Source organism: Lycorma delicatula, chromosome 1 (assembly GCF_047948215.1).
Source record: "Lycorma delicatula isolate Av1 chromosome 1, ASM4794821v1, whole genome shotgun sequence".
NCBI classification, from domain to species: domain Eukaryota; kingdom Metazoa; phylum Arthropoda; class Insecta; order Hemiptera; family Fulgoridae; genus Lycorma; species Lycorma delicatula.
The window spans coordinates 138,810,376-138,834,028 of NC_134455.1; the positions used below are offsets into that span (position 1 = coordinate 138,810,376).

The 23,653-nt window shown below is 30.9% G+C and overlaps 1 protein-coding gene across 5 annotated transcripts in view; it reads right to left on the bottom strand.

Moving 5' to 3' along the window:
• The window catches only part of LOC142323061 (uncharacterized), a 112,282-nt gene that overhangs the window by 69,243 nt on the left and 19,386 nt on the right, over positions 1 to 23,653 (bottom strand). For all 5 annotated transcript variants that reach the window (XM_075362209.1, XM_075362198.1, XM_075362227.1 and 2 more), the window contains one exon: positions 15,654 to 15,814. In XM_075362209.1, coding sequence (XP_075218324.1) covers positions 15,654 to 15,814 — 161 coding nt within the window. The remainder of the gene's footprint in view (positions 1 to 15,653; positions 15,815 to 23,653) is intronic.

The following is a 23,653-nucleotide window of genomic DNA, read 5'->3' on the forward strand; positions in this document are numbered from 1 at the left end:
CCTCCATAATCTTTTCTCCTCCTATTTTCACATTCAGGGGTCCATCTTTGTTATTTCTACTACATTTCATTACTTTTGTTTTGTTCTTGTTTATTTGATCATTAACACCCTTATTTTCTTTAAGGCTAAAGATTTTAAATGTGTAAATGATTTCATGTGTGTTTACTTAATGATAAGTAAACCTCTCTAACATAACTGTTTTTTTGTCATTCAACACATTTCTAAGAGTGGTTTCATAAATTGTAAAAGTTCTTTGAAAATAAAAACATGGACAGGCATTCAATAAAACAATTCTGGTCTATTTTTTTTTGTCTTCCATCATTTGACAGGTTCGATGCAGCTCTCTGAGATTTCCATCTAGTGCCAGTCGTTTCATGACGGTACATCCTACATCCCTAATAATTTGTTTTACATATTCCAAATGTTGCATGCCTGCACAATTTTTCCCTTCTTCCTGTCCCTCCAATATCAAAGCGACTATTCCAGGAAGCCTTAAAATGTGGTCTATAAGTCTGTCTCCTCTTTTAACTACATGTTTCTAAATACTTCTTTCTCTATCAATTTGCCGCAACACCTCTTCATTTATCACTTTATCCACCCATCTGATTTTTAACATTCTTCTATAGCACCACATTTCAAAAGCTTCTAATCTTTCTTTTCCTCAGATACTCTAATCGTCCAAGTTTCACTTCCATATAAAGCTATGCTCCAAACATATACTTTGAAAAATGTTTTCCTGCCGTTTAAATTAATTTTTGATCTCTCATTTTATCTCATTTTTGAAAGCTCATTTTGCCTGTCCTATTTGGCAGTTTATTTCACTCCTGCTTAGTCCATCTTTAGTAATTCTTCTTCCCAAATAACAAAATACTTCTACATTTGTAATCTTTTCTCTTCCTACTTCTACATTCAGTGGCCCATCTTCGTTATTTCTATTACATTTCATTACTTTTGTTATGTTCTTGTTTATGTTCATGCGGTAGTTCTTGCATAGGACTTCATCCATGTCATTCATTGTTTCTTCTTTTACTCTTTTTTACTCTCGGCTAGAATTACTATATCAGCAAATTGTAGCATCTTTCATCTTTAAACTTGCACTGTTGCTCTGGATCTAAATTGCTTTTTAACATTATTGCTGCTAGTAATGTAAAGATTAAAAAGTTATCGGAATAGGGAACATCCTTATCAGACTCCTTTTTTTATTACAGCTTCTTTTTTATGCTCTTCGATTATTACTGTTGCTGTTTGGTTCCTGTAAATTTTAACAATTGTTCTTCTATCTCTACAACTGAACCCTAAATTTATTAAAATGCTCAACACATTTTATTCCAGTCTATCAGATATGTTTTCTAAGGTTATAAACCATGTATGTTGGTTTGTTTTTCTTTAATCTTCCTTTTACTGTTATCCGAGCACTAAAATTGCTTCCCTTGTCCCTATACTTTTCCAGAAACCAAATCGGCCTTCTCCGAACACTTCCAATTCTTCTGTACAGAATTCTAGTTAAGATTTTTAATGCAGGACTAGTTAGGCTAATTGTTCTGTATTTTTCACATTTATCTGCTCCTGCTTTCTTTGGTACCATGACAATAACACTCTTTTTGAAGTCTGACAGAACTTTCCCTGTTTTGTAAATATTACACATCAGTTTGTATAATCTATCTATCGCTTCCTCACCAGCACTGCACAGTAATTCTGCAGGAATCCTGTCTATCCCAGGAGCCTTTCTGCCATTCAAATCTTTTTATGGTCTATTAAATTCAGATCTCAGTATTGTTTCTCTCTATTCATCCTCTTCGACTTTCTCTATAACATCAGTTTCTAATTCATTACCTTCCATACAACTCAATATATTCCACCCAAAAGCTCTATCGACCTTTTCTTTCGTAGTATAAATCAGTGTACAATCTTTATTTAACACATTATTAGATTTTAACTTATGTACCATAAAACTCTCCTAACTTTCCTGTTTGCTCCATCTATTTTACCAATGATCATTTCTTTTTGCACTACTGAACACTTTTCTTTAATCCACTCTTCTTTCGCTAATTTGCACTTCTTGTTTATAGTGTTTCTTAATTGTCTATAGTTCCTTTTACTTTCTTCATCACTAGCATTCTTATATTTTCTATGTTCATCCATCAGTTGCAATATATCCTCTGATATTCAAGGTTTTCTCCCAGTTCTCTATGTTCTGTTTAAGTTTGCTTCTGTTAGCTGAAGAGTTTCCTTTTTAACATTCTTCTATATTTTCTACCTTTTCTTTTACTCGGACCACTTGCGATGTCCTCCACAAAAATCTTCTTTACCTCCTCTTCCCCAAGTTTCTCTAAATTCCACAGACTCATCTGACACCTGTTATTCAGGTTTTTAAACCCCAATCTACATTTCATTATCATAAACTATGGTTACTATCAATGTCTGCTCCTGGATGCCTTGCAGTCGACAACTTGATTTCCAGATCTTTGTATAACCATTATCTAATCTATCTGATACCTTACAGTATCGCCTGACTTTTCCATATATATATTCTTCTATTATGATTTTTAAACTGGGTGTTGGCAATTACTAAATTATACTTTGTGCAAAACTTAACAGGTTGGTCCCCTCTTTCATTCCTTTTGCCCAATACGTATTCACCCACAATATTTCCTTCCTTGCCTTTTCAATGCTTGAATTCCAATCTCTAACTTTTATTAAATTTTCAATCCCTTTTATGTGTTTAATTGCTTTGTCAATTCCTTCGTATAGACACTCTACCCCATCATCATCATTCATGGACACTTGTAGGCATATAGACTTTAATGGTTGTTGGCTTAGGTTTTGATTTTATCCTTATTACAATGATTCTATCGCTAAGCTGTTTGAAATACTATACTCTCTTCCCTATCTTCATTTGATGCTAAGTTAATTATTCTAAAATCACCTGACCAAAAGTCGTTTTCCTCTTCCCACCAATCTTGCTAATTCCTAATACATCTACATTTAACTATCCATTTCACTCTTTAATTTTCTAACCTACCAACCTTTTTTAGACTTCTAACAATCCATGCACTGACTCGTAGATTGTTATTTTTTAATTTTCTGGTGACCCCTTATTTAGTAGTTGCCACCCAAAGATCCAAATGGGGTAATACTTTATCCCTGGAATATTTTAACAAGGAAGACACCTCCCATCTTTTACATGAAAATGCAGAGAGCAATATTTTCTTGGAAAAAAGAAGAGCCGTACTTTTCCATTGCTTACAGCTGCACAGTACTCAGAAGATTGAGTGATTTTGATATGGCTGTTTAAGTCCTCCTGATCTATGCCCTTAAAAATTAGTTAAAGAGCCACTACCCTCTATCAGGAATCATTTTTTAGTCTTGGCTCTCAACAGACACCTCTCCGATATGGTTGCACTTTCTTATGAATAAAAGAAATTCATAGCTAACATTTTCATCTAATGTAATGTTAGTGATCTGTACATTCAACTGGTTTTGGGTTTTGGTTATTTTATTAATTCTGAGATAAACTATAGTTGTCCCAGTGAATCTACGAATTTTTTTTTTCTGGGCAAAAAAATGCTCTGTGTGTTATCAAACACATGTGTATATGATAACGTGATATTGTATTTGGGCGTTATTATTGCCCAACCACAATGTATTTGCTTTAAAAAACTAAATTTTAAAAACGAAATAATAACGCCCGGAAAACAAAACATGCTAGTGACATCATGTGCTGACATCTCATTATATTACTGTTTTCCAAAACATTATTTTTGTGTGTAATTACTATTTTTATTTCATTTTCTGACTTACAAACAATATGGGCACCCAAACAATGTTGTAGTGTGTTTAATTCTTTCCACTTGAGTTGATTACATTATAAAAATGCTTAATGACTCTATCTTGTAAATAATAATTCCTTATCCATTGACTAACGCATTGATTGGTATGACATACAGGCCTATAAAAATTTATGCATGCAGTTAGAAATGATGTCTTTCGTCACAATTATATTTAGGTCCATCAATCATAATACACAATGTGTGAATAAAGAAATAAACTATAGTCCAGTTTATATTGTGTTCAACAAAGGTATTCAGATAACATTTTTGTGCTGTCATATTATTTTATAATTGCTCATTGTTTCTCATTCTATGAATCATGAGACCTTGCCGATGGTGAGGGGGCTTGAGTGCTCAGTGATATAGAATAGCTGGACCGAAGGTGCAACCATATCGGAGAGGTATCTATTGAGAGCCACACAAAGGAATGATTCCTGAATGAGGGCAGCAACTCTTTCAGTAGTTGTTAAGGACGTAGATCAGGAGGACTTAAACGGCCATATCAACATCAGTCAATCTTCTGAGTACTGTGCAGCTGAAAGCAATGGAAAACTACAGCTATTTTTTTCCAAGAAAATGTAACTCTCTACATTTTCATATAATAAAGATGGAGGTGCCTTCCTTGGTAAAAAAAAAAAAGAACATAAGAAAGAAGCCGTAATAGAAAAGGGAGTCTGACAAGGATGTTCCCTATCCCCGTTGCTTTTTAATCTTTACTTAGAACTAGCAATTAATTATGTTAAAGAACAATTTAGATCCGGAGTAACAGTACAAGGTGAAAAGATAAAGATGCTACGATTTGCTGATTATAAAATAATTCTAACTGAAAGTAAAAAAGATTTAGAAGAAACAAGGAACAGCATGAATGAAGTCCTACACAAGAACTACCACGTGAAAATAAACAAGAAAACAAAAGTAATGAAACGTAATAGAAATAACGGAATGACCACTGAATGTAAAAATAGGAAGAGTAAATATTATGGAGGTAGAAGAATTTTTTTATTTGGGAAGTAGAATTACTAAAGATGGATGAAGCAGGAGCGATATAAAATGATGAATAGCATAAGTGAAATGAGCCTTCAGTCAGAAATATAATTTGTTTACATCAAATTTAATTTAAACATCAGGAAAAGATTTTTGAAAGTATATGTTTGGAGCACAGCTTTATATGGAAGTGAAACTTGGACAATCGTTGTACCTGAGAAGAAAAGATTAGAAGCTTTTGAAATGTGGTGCTACAGAAGAATGTTAAAGATCAGATGGGTGGATAAAGTGACAAATGAAGAGATGCTGCAGCTAGTTGATGAAGAAAGAAGCATTTGGAAAAATATAGTTAAAAGAGACTGATCACATATTAAGGCATCTGGAATAGTCGCTTTAATATTGGAGAGACAGGTAGAAGGAAAAAATTGTGCAGGCAGGCAACGTTTGTAATGTGTAAAACATTGTTAGGGATGTAGGATGTAGAGGTGTACCGAAATGAAGCGACCAGCACTAGATAGGGAACCTTTGAGAGCTGCATCAAACCAGTCAAAGACTGATGATAAAAAAAAACTCGTTTTTTTCTAATTTTTTGTAATATATTATTTTTTGTTTTATTTTTATTCGTGTGTTATTAGTGCGGTTTGTTAGGGCAGAATTTAAATCTGTAGTTATGAAAAAAAAACTTAGTCAAGCATGTGACATTATCAATGTTTATAATTTTATGAAAAAAAAGGCTCTAAAAGTATAAATTAACTGATGACAAACATATAATAGGCACTCAAATATGCGAAGAAATAACTGCTGCTGCTTGGTTCAAAAACTCAGAACAGAAGAAAAGACATGATTCTTCAATCAATATCTCAATTGTGTTCTTTCAGCATGCCAAAAAGTATTCGAAACCTGTCAGTGGACTGGACAGTTTTGATTTAGGTGCAATTAAAAGAACAGTTAATGACTTTCATTCAAAGAAGAATGAATTACTTACTTAAAAAAATAAGGCAAGAGCTTCAGTCATCTATTGATTTTAAAGGCAGTTAATCAACTTTTAACTGTTATTTTGCAAAAGTTAGGTTTCAAATTGTGTAAAACTGAAAATAACAGAAAACTTTTAATTGAGAAATGAATATCAGGTGAAAGAGAATTTAATATTTGCAGGCAAGACAGTACAGATAAAGCAATGCTACAATTGTTTATTTGGATGAAATGTATGTTTTAAGTTCGCATTTTTTGATTAAGCCGTGCTTGGTGGTATTGTTGAGGGACTTCATGTGCCGATTAATAAAGGTGACTGACCATTTAATAATAATTCATGCTGGAGAAGAAATCGGTTTTATTCCAAGCGCATTACTAACTTGGAAAACCAGTTTGAAAAGTGGCAACTACCATGACAACATGAATAGACAATTTCATGAAATGGGCAAGTGAAAAATTGATTCCAAATCTTCCACCAATGTCAATAGTAGTTGTTGATAATGCCCCTTATCTTACAATAAAGATACTGATAAAAAACACCAAGTTTCTAACTCAAAAAGAAAATATATGACCAACTGGCTGGAAAAACCCCATATTCCATGTAGTTTAAAAATTCTGAAACCACAGCTATATGAATGAGTAAAGTTACATCAAACTAAAGTACAAAAATATCACTTAGATGAACATTTGAAAAAAAGGCATCATGTTGGGTCTAGTTGTGAACGTGTCTTTGTAAATAGACTTGAACTGCTTTCCTGCGTTCAAGTCCTAGTAAAGGCAGTTACTTATATATAGATTTGAATACTAGATCATAGATACCGGTGTTCTTCGGTGGTTGGATTTCAGTTAACCACACATCTCAGAATTGGTTGACCCAAGACTGTACAAGACTACACTTCACTTACCCTCATACATACTATCCTCATTCATCCTCTGAAATAATGCCTAACAGTAATTCCCAGAGGCTAAACAAGAAAAAGGAAGACTCCCACTGTACCATCCTGATTTGAATCCAATTGAGATGGTATGGTCAGCCATAAAAAGACTTGTGACAAGTCATAACACAACATTTTCTTTACAGATGTTAAAAAATTAACTACAGAGAAAATTAATTAATTCCATGATTAAAGATGACTGGAAACCCTACTGTGAAAAAGTAAAATATATTGAAAAAGAGTATGAAAAACTGGACTCTGATAGTGATTCGCTTGGCAAACGATGGTGAACTTGCTAGAAGTTTGAATTAGATGCATGAAGAAAATTCAAGTAAACTTTTGTTTATTATTAAAAATTAATAATTTAGTAGAAATAGAGGTTATAAAAGAATTAATTACATGTTGTTTATAATTAGTAAATGTAAATATGAAAGTTATTACAATGTAAAATATGATAATAAGTAATACTTCAATTTGATATACAGAATTGATGTTTTCAGGCCAAGTAGTAACATGCAATCTGTTCGTACATTGGCTGGGCCTAGTATATTTGTATATAAATTTTGTTTTCTCTTTGAAGCTCAAGCTGTAAAATTTGGGTTGTGGAATGTTTTTTTACTTTTGATTCCTACATATTTTTTAGCGCTGAACCCGAAAATAACCTTAATTTTTTCCACCACATAAGATTTTTTCAAATCACAATTTCAAAATTTGTAAACAGTTGAAAAATGCAAAAATGTGATACTATAAAATAGACGTAAAGCTTTTTTTTATAATAAATTAATACAGAATCATTCCATGTCAAGTGCATTTCCAGTTTTTAAAATTTTCCCCAGTTGACCATCTCCAATTATCATCAAATTTTTGGTGGAGGTTCCCCACAGTCTGAAATACCATTTTAACAAATTGCAGCTCTTCATCTGCTATGGCTGATTTTTTGTGGCCTCTTGAAAAAGGGTACTTACTTAATAGTTGTGGACAAATGTAAAAAAAATCCCTTCAGCATGCCACAAGGCAGAGGTAGATTTCAAAGGGTGCTAAGTAGAGGATAAAAAAAATTTTCAACTTAAAGTTAAGAAAAACTTCAAATTTACTCAATATGAAACAGTTGCATGTGAAAAAATATTCACATGTTTAGCATATGACATGCCCCCACCCATCTTCTTATAATTCCAGCAACATTTTGTTCATCCATTGCTGTAAAGGTTGCTCATACAAAAAATTATTTCAGACAAAAGTTTTAAGTAATGTTTAGAGAACTAACAACTACTTTAAACTGATTCGATACTATGACTATTAAGGGAGGTATGATTTTTTTGTCTTCAAAACCCCATTTTTTCCATTCCCTGAGCCAATGGTTAGCGATATCAAAAAACTTTACTTAGATAAGTTTTAGGTCCTTATCCAAAGAATAATAGAAACTTTAAATAAATTTGATATTTTACTTAATAAGAAAGTTATAACGATGTTTCGTTTTATTTTTTTAAAGCCCCCATGTTCCGATTTTGTCCATTAACAAACAAGAGATTTTGGGTCATTATATTTTATGTACAAATTTGAAGGTAATTGGCGCAAAATTATGGCAGTTGTCATGTCCACAAGAAAGTGAAATGTATATTGTATTTTTTATAATCAAAAACCAACTTGAACAACCCACGTACAGAATTACAAAGTAACACTTACCTTATTTTTCTTTTTTTTATTCCAACAGCACATTCATCGGTTTCTGCATCATCAGTTGTATATTTATATTATATAAAATTATATATCAAACATCAGTCAGCAAGTCAGTGTGATTGTTATTTTTAATTATATAATAAAATTCTTAGTTTTGTATGCCAGTTTAAACTTACTTTTATCATAAATATTAGTTATATTTTCAATTACATTATCAATGTATAAATATTTTAAATATATGTTGTCAGTTTTTTGTATATTATTTATAGGTATAAGAGTTGTGGTATTATTAATTTTCAGACATTTGTTTTTTGTACATATCATCAAATAAAGAAACATTATAACCATTATGTTTAGCAATTTGTTTATAATATCTATTTCTTTGTTTAATTTACATATTTAGTTTGTGTTTGTACCAGTCACCAAAATCTTAAGCTCATGATAGCTGCAATATCCATCAAGGATGACATCTATTCATGGTTGATCAAGCTATATATTTAATGTTATCTATTCCAATATTTAATTTTATATTATTGTGCTTTAAGTATTTTATTGCCCTGTAAATCAGTGAATTAAAAGCTGCCTTTTTTTGATTCCAAGGATGAAAAGATTTGAAATTTATTATAGTTTCTTCCTATTTGGAAGAAAAGCATATATAGCTTTCTGTGTATGTCTTATCAATTTTATTAGTAATAAAATTTTTGTTACATTTTACGTCCAAATAGTCGATGCTGTTAATATTTTCCTGATTAAAGTGAGTTTAATATTATTATTTAAGGAATTCATTTCTTCAGTTATTATATTTTCTTCATTGTTATATTGTTGATCATATATTATTAAAATGACATTTGCATACCTTTTACATAAAATAATTTTGTTTACTGATTATATTGGATAGCAGGGTGTGTTTTCTAGTTCATTAATAAAGATATCGGTTAAATAATTTACAGAGCAATAAAATACTTAAAACATAATAATATAAAATTAAATAATGAAATAAATAACATTTAACATATAGCTTTAAATAATGGGCATGATACTACATAAATAAATTATAAACCAGAATAAAAAATAAAATATACATAAAGGACAAAATAAAACTAATGAATAACAATATAATAAATGAATGCGCTAAAAATGAATACAGTATAAATAATAAATTTAATAATAATATATTTAAAACATTAAAATTAAAAACAGCGTATACAACAAATAATAAACTACATAAATAATAAGAATCCTTCTATAAAAATAGATCATGATAATAATTATAATTTAGAAAAACAAGGAGTGTATAGTCTCAATTGTGAAAAGTGCAACCTACATATATCAGAATAACAAATCGTTCATTCTCCAAAAGAAAATATTAATTGTATAATTAAAATTAATAAAGTAAGATCTAATTCTGTTAAACACATTTTAGAAACTGGACATAATTACAACCCTAACAAATTTATTAAAATATTAGAATACACCAACAATTATCATAAAACCAGCATATTAAAAAAAATTTCATATATATTTGAATAATAATCAATTAATGAATTAACAAGACAAATTCAATAATGATAGCCTATATAAACAATACAATTTTTATTAATTAATAGGTTGGTACTATTTCATTTCATATCTCATAATAGTTGTAAACATCTTACAGACATGACATTACATTTTTATTAATGTATAACTTATTAATTGACAATCGACTACTATCAACATAACAATTTTAATTATATGATTAAATGGAGATAAGTAAAATAATCACCGATGATGAGAAGTGACTCTGAAAGCACTCTGATACTTATATTAAAAATTGTTGATAAATGGAAATTATTTTACACAAAAAATATATAAATACCAACAGTGCCAAATGCTTAGAAAATAAAATGGAATTTGCAGAAAAAGAAGCCTGGGGAGCCTTTAAAGATATAGTAACCAAATTCTGGGCAATAAGAAGGATCCGAACTTCAATCAACCGTTGAGAACATGTTGCGGAAGTACAAAACTTTAGGCTGTTCCACGAAGTTGAAGGTTCACTTCCAAAATTCATATGTGGACTATTTTCCTAAATTCTGGGTATCATTAGCAAAGATATGAGCAAGAGATTTCATCAGAACATGAAAGAAATGGAAAGCAGGTGTCAAGGAAAACAAACCACTATGATGATGGCAGATTATTGCTGAATGTTACACCTAGATGAACCCTATAGAGAATTCACAAGGAAAAGTGCGAAGCAGATCATAAGCCGTCCAATGAAACTTTGACAGATGGAATAAAACAAAGTAGGGAGGGTGAAGAGTGGAAGTGGTATCCAAAGGCATGACGTACCTCTTAAAATTAATTAAATAAATAAAAATAAATTAATTTAAAAATGCACTATAATAGAAATTAGGCTTATTTTGTGGCAATTTTCATTCGAGGTTAATGACCATCCCTTCAACCTCTTCAGACCACTCAACTGGTTAGCTACAAGAATGTATGGTATAAGCCAAAAAAGTGAATATATTATAATTTATTTTAAAAAAAGTTTATATCTATTTTATTGTATCACATTTTCGAAATTTTTAATTTTTTACAAACTTTGAACTTTGTGAAAAATCCCGACATGATGGGGAAAAATGAAGGTTACTTTCAGATTTAGTGCTAAAAAATATGTAAGAATCAATTAACAAAACTAAAACACACAACAATTGCAAGCTTGTATATTCATTTCTACAAACATATTCATGTACTAAGTGTAAATCTATCTGGCAGCTGCAGCTGCAGTTGAGTGAATGCTTACTTTAAAAAGTAGTTGCACATGCTATTAATTACTTCATCGTTGTCTATATCACCTAAAATATTATTAAAAAATTATGAAAAATAGACACTTAAGATTTCATTTGACAAACTTCCAACACACATTTTTAGAAAAAAACTTGTCCAGTGACAAACCAAACCAACATTTCATATCATCTAAAAGTAATTTAAATTGCGTAGAAAACAAAAAAATTCAATTTTAAATGTTTTACAATCTCAGTAAAATATTTTATTAGTTTCACATTTTTTTACTGGTGAAATCAGTTATGGTATCAGAGATGATGTTTAGAAACATCATATGGTTTAAGTTATACTTTACAAACTACAAAGAGATAGATGAAATTTCATTTTTTCATAACAATACACTTAGGTACTAAAGCTGTAGAATGTAGAATACCACAAGAAAGTACCTTGCTGATTATTTTCTATGATATGCCTCAAAATCTTAACCATTCATTACTTATTACCCTCTACACATGACACTATACATAAATCTGAAGGTAATTATTTAAAAGAAATTAAGGATTATGCAGAAGGTCAAAAAAAGAATATTACTGGAAGGATTGTAACCATTTAACTTTAAATATAATTACTGTAAATATGAAAATAATTACTTAAAAGGAATTGAGAATTATGCAGCAGGTCAAAAAAAGAATATTACTGAATGGATTTAAAACAGACAAAATAATTGCATTGTGCTTCTAAGGAAGAGAACAATAATTTTATGTTGATTCAATTCCCATTAATGAAAACAACATATTCTGTTGCCCACAAAGCAAATTTTCCGGTGTTTTAATAGAGATAACAGTTTCTCATGGGATGATCCAACTGGATTAATTTGTATAAAAAAATCACACCTTACTGTTTTGCTTTGAAGCACCTAATAAAACAAGTTATCGTAATTATTAAATACTAGCTCCCCGTCGCTTCACCTGTCCTGTATGATTACATGCGTTTTACATAGCGGTTAATATTTTATTTTATGTTCTTTAGTCAAGTAACCAGAGGCAGGTGCAGCCCAGTCAGACATACAGTTAACAGTGGCAGTGTTGATTGAGCCACAGCGTTGTATGCCTTGACACCCCTTACGAAATCAAATTAAAAATACCCAAAAATGGTTTTTAAATATTTATCTGAAGAGTATTTGCAAGCCCAAACCTACTGAATATCTCGTTTACTATAGTCAGAATAGGAAAATCTACAATCACTGTTCAACATTTTTTTTAAACTTTCTTCATTCCCTTTCAAGGTTGAATTTCAAAAATCTAGAAATTGGTTTAGTAACTTGAAGATTACACTGACCAAAAATCAGGTTGATTTCTTCATCTGTTACCAAGAAATTAAAAAACAACAGGGATTAAAAATAATTTTAAATCTTGAAACTCAGAATTTCAAAAAATCTACAATTGGTTTTTATATATTCATAATCATTTGGTTAAAACCCAGCTCACACAGTGATAAGACACTCACGGTTCACAATTCATTAAAGTTTGTACTTCAACCAGCAAATCTCCACTTCTACATATATATATATATATATATATATATATGTAGAGATTTTTCAAGATGAAATATATCCATAAACCTTCTCAATTAAACCAAGAAACATTGGTAAAATTTTGGTTGCAATTACTCATGCAGTTTTTTTGTTTATCCCTAACAAGCAAAAACCCTCTTCCTCTTCATAGAACTGTAAAAATTTATTATACTTCTGTATATTCTTGTATTAAGAACAATTATTTCTTCTTGAGGCTTCCTCAAAAAAGTCAGAACTAATTTTCAAGACACAAAAATGGGTTCAGATCATCATTTGTTGCCATAAGTATGATTCATGTAGACTGACAATTAGAAAATTAAAAATTTTAACATATGTGTAATGCTACATTGAAACTGGTAGTGACAAACCTGTCCACATACACTACTGTTTTTATGTTTACTACTTTGTTTATATTTTTGAATGTGAAATCTTCAAAAAAAAAAAAACAATAACCACTTCTTTCCTACTATTTTGTATGCTTACATTGTAATGAATAAATTACTGAACCATCAAAAAATATTCTTCCCACTAATTTATTTTATTTCACAGAAACAATATTATTATTGTCCATGAATTTTTAAATAACACTATTTAAATTTATTTTATTCAGTTTTCTGCATCTTCATACAAAATTTACATAAATATATGCTTAAGTATGTCTAATAATGCCTTCCTAATTATAAATTATTTTATATATTTAGTATCTTGTTCTGTATTTAACTCAATCCTATTTCACATGGATATATTTTAAATAATTTATATGGACTTGATGGATATGATATTTTATTTATTTATTAATTTTTCAATTTCATTCTTTTTTTACCGTAAATTCTGTTATAATGCTCTACTAAAGGTTTTACTACAGTTTCCCTTCCATCTGGCAAACATGGGTCAGTTTTTTTACCCACACAACACCATATCTAACCATTCCTGATGTGATCTAACTAATCTTCTCTACTGATCAGAATAAAAGATTCATCATTTGCACGCACAGTACTTTTCCTCTATATTAAATAACACCCTAATTCACTCATGTTAGAAAAATATAACGGGACCTAAAATAAAACTCTGTGAGATGCCTAGTTTCATTAAATTCACTGAAGAAAACAACCTTTATCTTAATTTTGAAATATAAAAGATTTTTAGAATGTTTGAGATGGTCCATCTGGACCATCTTTATTGATGGTTCAGATGGGACTGGAAAAATATCTTTCTATCGGAGATTAATTCTAAGCCGCAAAACATTAAGAGTTTGAGGTAATTTCTGTAACATTCTGACTGGTATTGCTGCAATGTTATTACCATCAGTGAGGACAGTCCATAATTTCTTTAAGTTGACCATTAAACCTGCATATGTACATTCATTCTCATTTTAGTTACAAGATTGAGGAGATAATCTAGTTAAATCTAAACTATCTAGAAATTCTGTGGGAAATTGTAATGAGATGAAAGCCAATGGCAAAGAAATCAGTCATTTATGGAGAAAAAACTGATAATCTGGGATGAGATCCTTATGGCTAATATGCATTCATTAATGTGTAAAAATAGGCCCCTAAAGGATATAACGAGGAATGATAAAATATTTGGTGGCAAAATAATCACTTTAAGAGGAGACTTCAGACAAGTTTTACCAGTGGCTCCACATAGTTCTCCAGTGGTTTCACGCGAATCCAAGACCACAACTATTCAAAATTCTATGAAATTCTCTCTTCTTTGGCCAGCATTTAATAAGTTCAAGTTGAAAAGAAATAGAGCTAATGCTCAAAAAAGTGAGTTTGCTGAATTCTTGCCACAAAATAGTAATAAAGAATGCCCATATCAGACAATTGAAATAGGCAGAGAAATCATTAAATTGCCCAGTTCAGTTGTATGTAGGTCAGGTAGTCACAGAAATTTTTGGTAACAAATTCCACTCTGCAGAATATGCCCTCAAATTTTCAAAGGTAGCAATCCTAGAACCAAAAAATGACCACTGCAAGAAATTAAAGGATAGTTCTTGAATTGATACCTGGAAAAGCAAGGACTTATGTTAAGCATGAACAATCTCATAACCGAAAATGAAACTCCTACAATTTCCCACAGAATTTCTAGACAGTTTGCATCTAACCGGATTATCTCCTCACACACTTGGTACTAAAAAAAGTTCAATAGTCATAACAAATTTGAATGTTGTTCACAGTTTATTAAATAATAAAAAACTAATGCTTCGTAAATATGCAATAATGCTTTGGACTTGTAAATAATAAGTAGAGTTATTAGTGGGCAAAGGGTGCTACTCACTAGAATTGATCTTTTACCAGCACATTCAACCCTTCCATTTTCATTCAAGACGGGACACTGTTCAGTAGCCCAGCTTTCTATATGACTGTAAATAAACCACAAGGAGATATCAGATAAATTTGGAGTATATTTGACAGAACTGGTCTTCAGCCACAAGAAACTGTATTTTGTACACTTATAGCTCTCTCACATACAAAATCTTTTAAAAATGTTAAGAGTACAGGTAAAACCAAAAGGAGAGTACTGAAAATGTAGTTCGGAGAGAATTACTTTAGTAATAAATTATACAAAAAAAAATTAACCTACTTTAAAAAGAAATTCTCCACCTCCAACCAGCCTCATCCAAAATCAGTCCCCAACCCCCTATTCTTAAATACCCTTATATTTTACGGTTATTTTTATGAAAATTGTGTTAGATTACAATTGTTCATAAATATTTTTAAAAAAACACTGCAACTAAGGCAATCATGTTGCAATTGCATTATATTGAAATGCATACATATATTATATATTGTATAATACATACATACATATATTATATATTGAAATAATTTGATACAATTATTAAAATACATTAAATTGAAAATCATTAATGTTTGATGGCCCAGACTGATAATTATTTTTATAATTTTTACTTACTTTTTTGAGTTTGGTATTCTAGCTTGATATGGAGTTTTAGACATTTCTTTTAAACAGTTGATGAATTCATTTCGTTCTCTATAACGAATAAAACAAAGACCTCCGCTTTCCAACTGTCTAAAATTTACAATTTCACCAAACTTTTTGAAGTCTTCTTTAATCTATAAATGAAAACAGTTTACAATAAAACAAATTTAAAAAAAAGTGCTTTGTCATTATTTAGAAAGATAATGCGCATTCAAAAGTCAGTAATCTTGGCATTTGCTGTTATGGTCATCCTGTTTCAATGAACAATAAAAAAGTGACAATCTACCACACTTTTTAAATTTTACCATTGCTTTGTTGTAATAATAATAATAATGATGAATTTTTTACTTTTTCTTAACGTATGAGAAGGGAGTAAAGTTAATTATGATAATAGCTATTTAAATACTATATTTTTATATACTCTAGTCAAATGGAAATGACTTCCATATAGCATTGTAAAAAGCATCAATATGATGCCTTTCACCATTTACATACCTCATGTACCTTCAACATTTTTGTAATTCAATACTATAAAAATTTAACATTATTTTGTATCTAAATAATTGGTTATTATATCAAATTATTAATTCAGTCTTATAAACTGCCAATATTTTTAATTAATTAGACAAGGTAAACAAGCGAAGCGAACATTATATTATGTTTGCTGATATATGAAGTACAGAAAATCATTTAATTTCCTTTTTATAATTTAATCATATTAATGTTTCATTACAATCTATCAATAATTAAAATAAATCAAAAAACTAATTTCAATGAAGAACATATTTAAGAACGAATAATAAATTATTCAATAATACAAAAAAGAAAAATGTAAACACAAGTGTCAATACAAATTCAACACATTGCCCTTGCCGCTACAAGAATATATAATTTTTTAATTTAAAAATTTTTATAAATCAAAAACTAAAAACGCGACCTTTGTTAATTTCAAAAAATAAAAATATATGCATGTTACATTATAAAAATAAAAGCATTTTTCACATAAAAAAATAAACATTGATAAGAATAAACTTAATAATGAAAAAAAAGGAACATTCCTTAAAGTTTATCAAAGTTATTAAAGTAAATCAAATAAATACCAATATATTCTTGATAAAGTGAATGAAGATAATCCATTTTTAGATAAAGTAAGAGTATTCTTCTTTGACGAAGCTACCTTCCACGTTTCTGGTCACATTAACCATTGATTGTCGGATTTGGGATTGTGTGAGCACTCATGCTGTTTGACAAACACAACATGATAACCTGCAAATGAATGTTTGGTGTGTGTTGAATGCTAATGAAGTGATTGGATCATTCTTCTTAGCCACACCAATGGTTACTAACGCTAGTAATCTAGACATGTAACAGGAGTATTCAGTATTGTAAATTCAACATCAGCAACCTGACATTTACTTCCAAAAGATGGCTGCACTGGAATTTAGATTTTAAGGACTCCTACATGAACAATTTCCTCTCTGTTGGATTGGCTGTCACCTTGATTCCCTGACATTATGCCATTCAATTTTTTTTCTGGGCGTTTGTTAAAGACAAGGTGTATACAACAAATCATAACATTGTTGAACCAAAGGCATAATTAATGGAATAACTCCACATATTATTCATAATATGCAATGTGAAACTGAATATTGTAGACATTTTACACACCACTAAAGGTACTCAACATAGAAACTTGTTTGAAGTTATTAAGTGTTGTAAACAAAATTGTTTGAAAAACCCTATTCAATAATAATACATGCATATAAGTGCATTGCTTTGTTATTTCTTTTATTAACACCTAAAATGCATTGAATAATTGATAACCTGTACAACATCATCTCTTGTGGCAAGAGATGGTAGCTTGTAACAAGCTTACAATATACAAAAGTATGCTGCCATATCACACTTACATGTTTAAAAAATAAAAATTATTACTTAGAAAAATAAAAAATACAAATTTATAAATTTGAAAAAGTAATACCCACTTATTCTTAAAAAATAACAATATCCATCAAAACAAACAAAATAAAACCCGTTTTCACATAAGAACACAATATTTAAGAAAGAGCCTTATTATGCTTTCATTGCCATTTTTAATAAACTATCAAACCATTTTCCTTTCATTTTTACCATACTGTTCAATGAATATGTAAATTTGTGCTCTATTAATTTTAATTAACTTTTCTGAACAGTGATTTATTTTATATATATATATTTTTTTTTTTTTGTTTTACTTAGTATCTTCATGTATTTAACATTATTTCACATATTTATCTTTTAAAAATTAAATCTTTTTTATCTTTAAATCAAATCTTTTGCATTTTGTAATGCTACTCCGATCAAGGTTTTACCATGGTTTCCCTTGATCCAGCCAGTTAAATAGAAGATATTTTATTTTTACCATGAAGCATATTATACAGACTCCTGATATGAACTATACAATCTATTACATTTATTATTATGTACTGAACAGATCAGAGGATTTACTTAATATCATTCTCTAATAAGTCAGTCACACCAAATTCAACCATTAGATTCAACCCTCCTATTTTCATTCAAAAGGAGATGATTTCCAGTACGCCAAGTTTTCTATAAGAATGTAAAAAAACCACAAGAAGACATTGGATAAAGTTTGAGAAGTCTGCTTGACCAAACCAGTCTTCAGCCATGGCCAATGAGTCTTGACCAAACTCAACTGCAGTCAGAAAACTTTCCATTTTATATAACTCAAAAAGATCCTGTTAATCTTCAACTCCGTTTCACAGATGTTTTTCAGGCTACTCTAAAATATTTTCTTGACCATTCAAATCATTCAGTTTGAGGGTGTGATTAAAGATAGGGTGAAGTAATAAACTTTTATCCTGTGAAGTAACAATTTCATAATCTATATAAATAAAAATGTTAAGTTCGTTTGTATATGCTTCAAAAACTCAAAATGTTCTGCACCAATTGAGCTTAAATTTTAGCACGATATATAACCCGCATCAAAGATTGTTTTCATCTATTTTTAATTTGTACAGTTTTTTAATAAATAAGAAGCTAATAAATCAGATGGAAATGAAAACAAAGGATAAACAATCTGATCAATGCAAGATGGCCGCTGTCAAACACAACAACCAATCACAAAGAGCCCATATGACAGTTGCCAATGTAAACAAAATCACAACGGATTAAGTAACAAATTTCTTTGAATTATATTTAACAGCTAAAACATCTGTATTTTATTAAATAAAAAAATACACCAAAACAAAAAGAAAAGCCACCAAGAAGGATGACTTACAGTAAATAAATTAAAACATCCAACTTTCTTATAGCCCAGATAGACTTAAGACTATGCAAACAAAAAAAGTCTAAATAACCAAATACACAGAAAATAATATCCCTACATAATGACCAAAAAATCCTTTGTTAGGTTAAATATTCACTTTTGTCTGAATTATAGAAGACATTTACAACGAAGCATTGATAGATATTGAAGACAAGTGCTTAGCTAATGCAAATAAAGTTCTTAGTCAATTAGGAATGCCAGCACCCACCCGAGCTGTGATTGCTTCATTTGATGTGGATTTACGCTGTGAACAGAGTTACAACATTGGTGACTTCAGTCATATGTCCAATCAAACATTCCCAAATTAACGCGTGAACAGAAAGGCATTTATGATCGCATAATGCAAATGATAAGTGACGGAGTTGGGGGGACTTTCTTCTTGGATGCGCCAGGAGGAACTGGGAAAACATTCCTCATTAGATTGATTCTAGCAACGGTTCGATCAAAAAATGACATAGCCTTAGCTCTTGCTTCGTCTGGAATAGCTGCGACATTGTTACCAGGTGGAAGGACTGCGCATTCAGCTCTGAAGTTGCCATTAAACATGCAAATCATCGAGACTCCCACGTGCAATATTTCCAAAGCATCCTGTATGGGAAAAGTATTACAAAAATGTAAACTCATTGTTTGGGATGAATGCACGATGGCACATAAAAAATTGCATAAAACGCTGTTGATCGATTGTTACGAGATTTTCATGGAAACGTTCAACCATTCGGGAATGCTTTGATATTGCTCGCAGGAGATTTAGGCAAACATTGCCTGTAATTTCTCGATCGACACAGCAGACAAAATAAATGCTTGCCTGAAATATTCAACACTGTGGCGACATGTACGTACATTGCAGTTGACTACGAATATGTGTCCAGTTGCAGAATGATCCATCAGCTGAGGTATTCTCACGATAGTTACTGGACATTAGAAACGGACAGCTGCCAGTCGATGAGACGCCTAGACGGATATCATTTCCTGATAATTTTTGTAATTTAGTAACATCGAAAGAAGAACTGATCGAAAAAGTATTTCCTGATATTCAAATTAATCATAGAAATCACGATTGGCTCAGTGAACGAGCAATCTTGCCGCAAAGAATAAAGATGTCTATAATAATGTTATTCAATCCAGCATTCAAAGTGAGGAAATTACATATAAGTCGATAGACACCGTTGTGGAAGCAGATGAAGTAGTTAATTATCCAACGGAATTTTTAAACTCACTTGATCTGCCAGGGATGCCACCACACATTAAAATTGAAAATAGGTGTGCCAATTATCCTGTTGCGGAATATTAATCAGCCAAAACTCTGCAACGGCACGCGACTTGCAGTTAAGAAATTGAGGAATAACGTAGTGGAAGCAACGATTTTAAAGGGGCCTTTCAAAGGTGAAGATGTCCTCATTCCTCGAATACCCATGATCCCGTCCGATACACCATTTCAATTTAAAAGATTGCAATTCCCAATTCGATTGGCATTTACAATCCCAATCAACAAAGCTCAAGGTCAATCTTTAGAATTGTGTGGTTTAGATTTAGATGCGGATTGCTTCTCACATGCACAACTGTATGTTCGTGTTCCCGAGTCGGCAAACCAGATAGCCTTTATATCTACGCAGACAGTGGAAAAACAAAAAATATTGTATATCCACAAGTATTGCAAAATTAAACTTCTATGAAACGTATGCTTTGTTTTGTTTCTCATTTCTCATCCATGCAACCACAATGTGCCACAGTGAAGCGTGGCGGGTACAGCTAGTCCTTACATAAAAATGTATTTTTCTAAAATGAAACTGAGGTCCAATATCGAAAATCAAATATATGAGAATCAAAAAAAAAAGAAGAGTAATTTTTTTTAACAGTTTAATTACACAAAAATGTTTTGAAGTTTATAATCAAGGTATTTCTACCCTCTTCTAGTTAAGTTCAAATATAAGGAGAATAAAGACCATCCTGAATTAAATGGTGATCAATAGAATGATTTTTAAATGTGAATTCTATAGTTTTCATCCTATCTTCTTCATTAATTATCTCTGATTTTAATAATAGTGCAATCAATATAATAACAATATACACAAGTTAAATAATAATTTATTAACCAAATTATTACTAATCATAATTAATTGAATAGAAGCACTTAAAAACTAATATTTTGTACTTACTGTTGCCATGACACCCATAATAACTTTCACAGCTGACAAAAAATGTAAACATCACACATAAAGAAAAGTGTTAAGATACACTGCCATAGTGATAAGTGATCATTTATTTTCAATATATTTCCAGGAAAAAGGTTTCTTAATTCAACCTCACCCTTCTCACCACTCACTCTGTCTCTCTCTCTCTCTTTCTGTGTGTGTGTGTGTGTGTGTATACACATTATATTATAAAGTATACAATAAAAAAAATATATATATATAAATCTTTTAAATACATTGAAGCTTCATTTTTTATCAAATGAAATAATGTTCACAATTGGGTCATCCATGTCAAATTAACAAGCCCCACACCTTCACAACTTGACAATCACAAATTTCAATAAAATTCACAGGATTTATCACATCTATAAAGTGATGAAAAATTTTTTTTTCAGATTTTTCAGTCGCTCAGTTTTTTGAGTAGGACCCCATAAAAAGTGAAAAAATTGCAAAAGACAAGGTTCAAGTAATTACAAAAAATTAATTTTCTCAGCTTGTATATGAGCTAGAGAGCTCAATTTTGTAACATTTTAAAGCTTTTGGAATGAGTTTTCATATATGTCACTTAGCAAGATTTTGTGACGTAAATAGTTTAAGGTAACCAAAAAAATCTATTTGACCTTGAATATATCTGTGATTTTTTTAAATTTGAAAAAAATTTTGTTTTTGCTTCCTAATGTGTTGTACATGTGGTAACATTTCATAATGGAATTGCAATGTGATCATGGTGAAATAAAATAATGAACTTGTATGTAATCACCATTTAACTACAATTCATATTGCTTCCAAAGATATTTATACAAGAATTACACAGTGTACACTCCTTTTTACAACTTCTAGTAAGCATTGTCCACTTCTTGCTTTGAGAGGTTATAAATGCTTCCTATTGGATTTACCCTGGAATCTACTTTTGAAATAACATCACTCCTGAGTACATTAAGAACATTCTCAAAGTGTTAGTGGAAGGAAGGCAAAGGTCCATGTGGATGTAAGAACTAGAACTTCATTGTTTGATTTTCCTCATTTGAATCTAGAATACAACCCAACCAACAGTATCCATCAATATCAGCAGATCAAGAACCCAACCCACCGGCTTGGTCAAATGGTGAACGTGTCTTCCCAAATTAGCTGATTTTGGAAGTTGAGAGTTCCAGCATTCAAGTCCTAGTAAAGGCAGTTACTTTTATATGGATTTGAATACTAGATTGTGGATACCAATGTTGTTGGGTGGTTGGGTTTCAATGACACATCTCAGGAATAGTCAAACTGAGACTGTACAAGACTACACTTCATTTACACTCATATCATCCTCATTCATCCCCTTAAGTAATATCTGAATGGTAATTCCCGGAGGCTAAACAGGAAAAAGAAAAAGATTAAGAACCGAGCCATTTCTGTGAATTTAAGATCGTCCTCAATATTTGTTGTGCTTGCTACTGTTGAGTTGTTAAGAAAATGAAAACACCCTCACTTGCACCCGATTCTTGTTCAGTGGAACAAGAGTGGAGTTTCTGAGCATGTGGTAGTTCTTGCTGTGATTGTCCTACTCTTCAAAGCCTCTTCTTTTACTTTATGCTGTTCAATTGTACTGTAATGGAAATGTACCGATTCAATGTGTCCATTTGCCCAGTCATACAATTGTCACGGAGTCATGATCTGGACACTGTAAGTCTTTAAAAAGTCCCTCCCTCAGCATCACATGCACTTTTGCCATAAGGTGTGGCAAAAAAAATGCCACTTTGCTTTGATCCCAAAACTGATTCATGGTAACAGTTTGAGAAAATTGAGTTCATTTTTGTACTGAGTCGGCGCACCATCACTGTAGTAATAGATCAGGCTAGGTTTTGTGGTAAAATGAGACTGCATGAAACCAATTAAAATATTTCTAAAAAAGGTGCACTGCTATTATGTCATTGTGAGACAGTCAGAAATTATGTATGACAAGAGATGTATGCATCAATGTTTTTGTAGTTGGATCATAAAATAGATTGTGAAGGGACGAATTGTTGCCTGTGCATTGTTCCAGTGGAAACCTTGGGTTGCATCCTGGAGAATGAAAGGTTCTCAACAAAGTCACATTTTACAAGATATTCATCTTCTTTCAGAGACTGCATCAGATGGGTGAGGCAACTGGACTGTTGACTAGAAAGAACTTAGCGTTGAAGAAGTTTCGTAAAAGTATACCAATGAATTCTTCAGGTTTGACTAATGTCTAGAGATGTTCTTTTTTCAAGTTGTATCCACTATTTCTAGGTGGTTTTCAATGAAGTTGAGCTTGAAAGCTTCTGCGATCCTTCCCTTGACTTCTTCAAACCCAGGACAAATTTTACAATTATAAAAGTAGCAAGCTTCAACTGGGTTAGCACACACTACATACATCATATCTTTGTAAGACTTAATTGGTCTATCACCTTCTATCAGTTCTTTCATTCTACAATGCTTAACCATAAGTT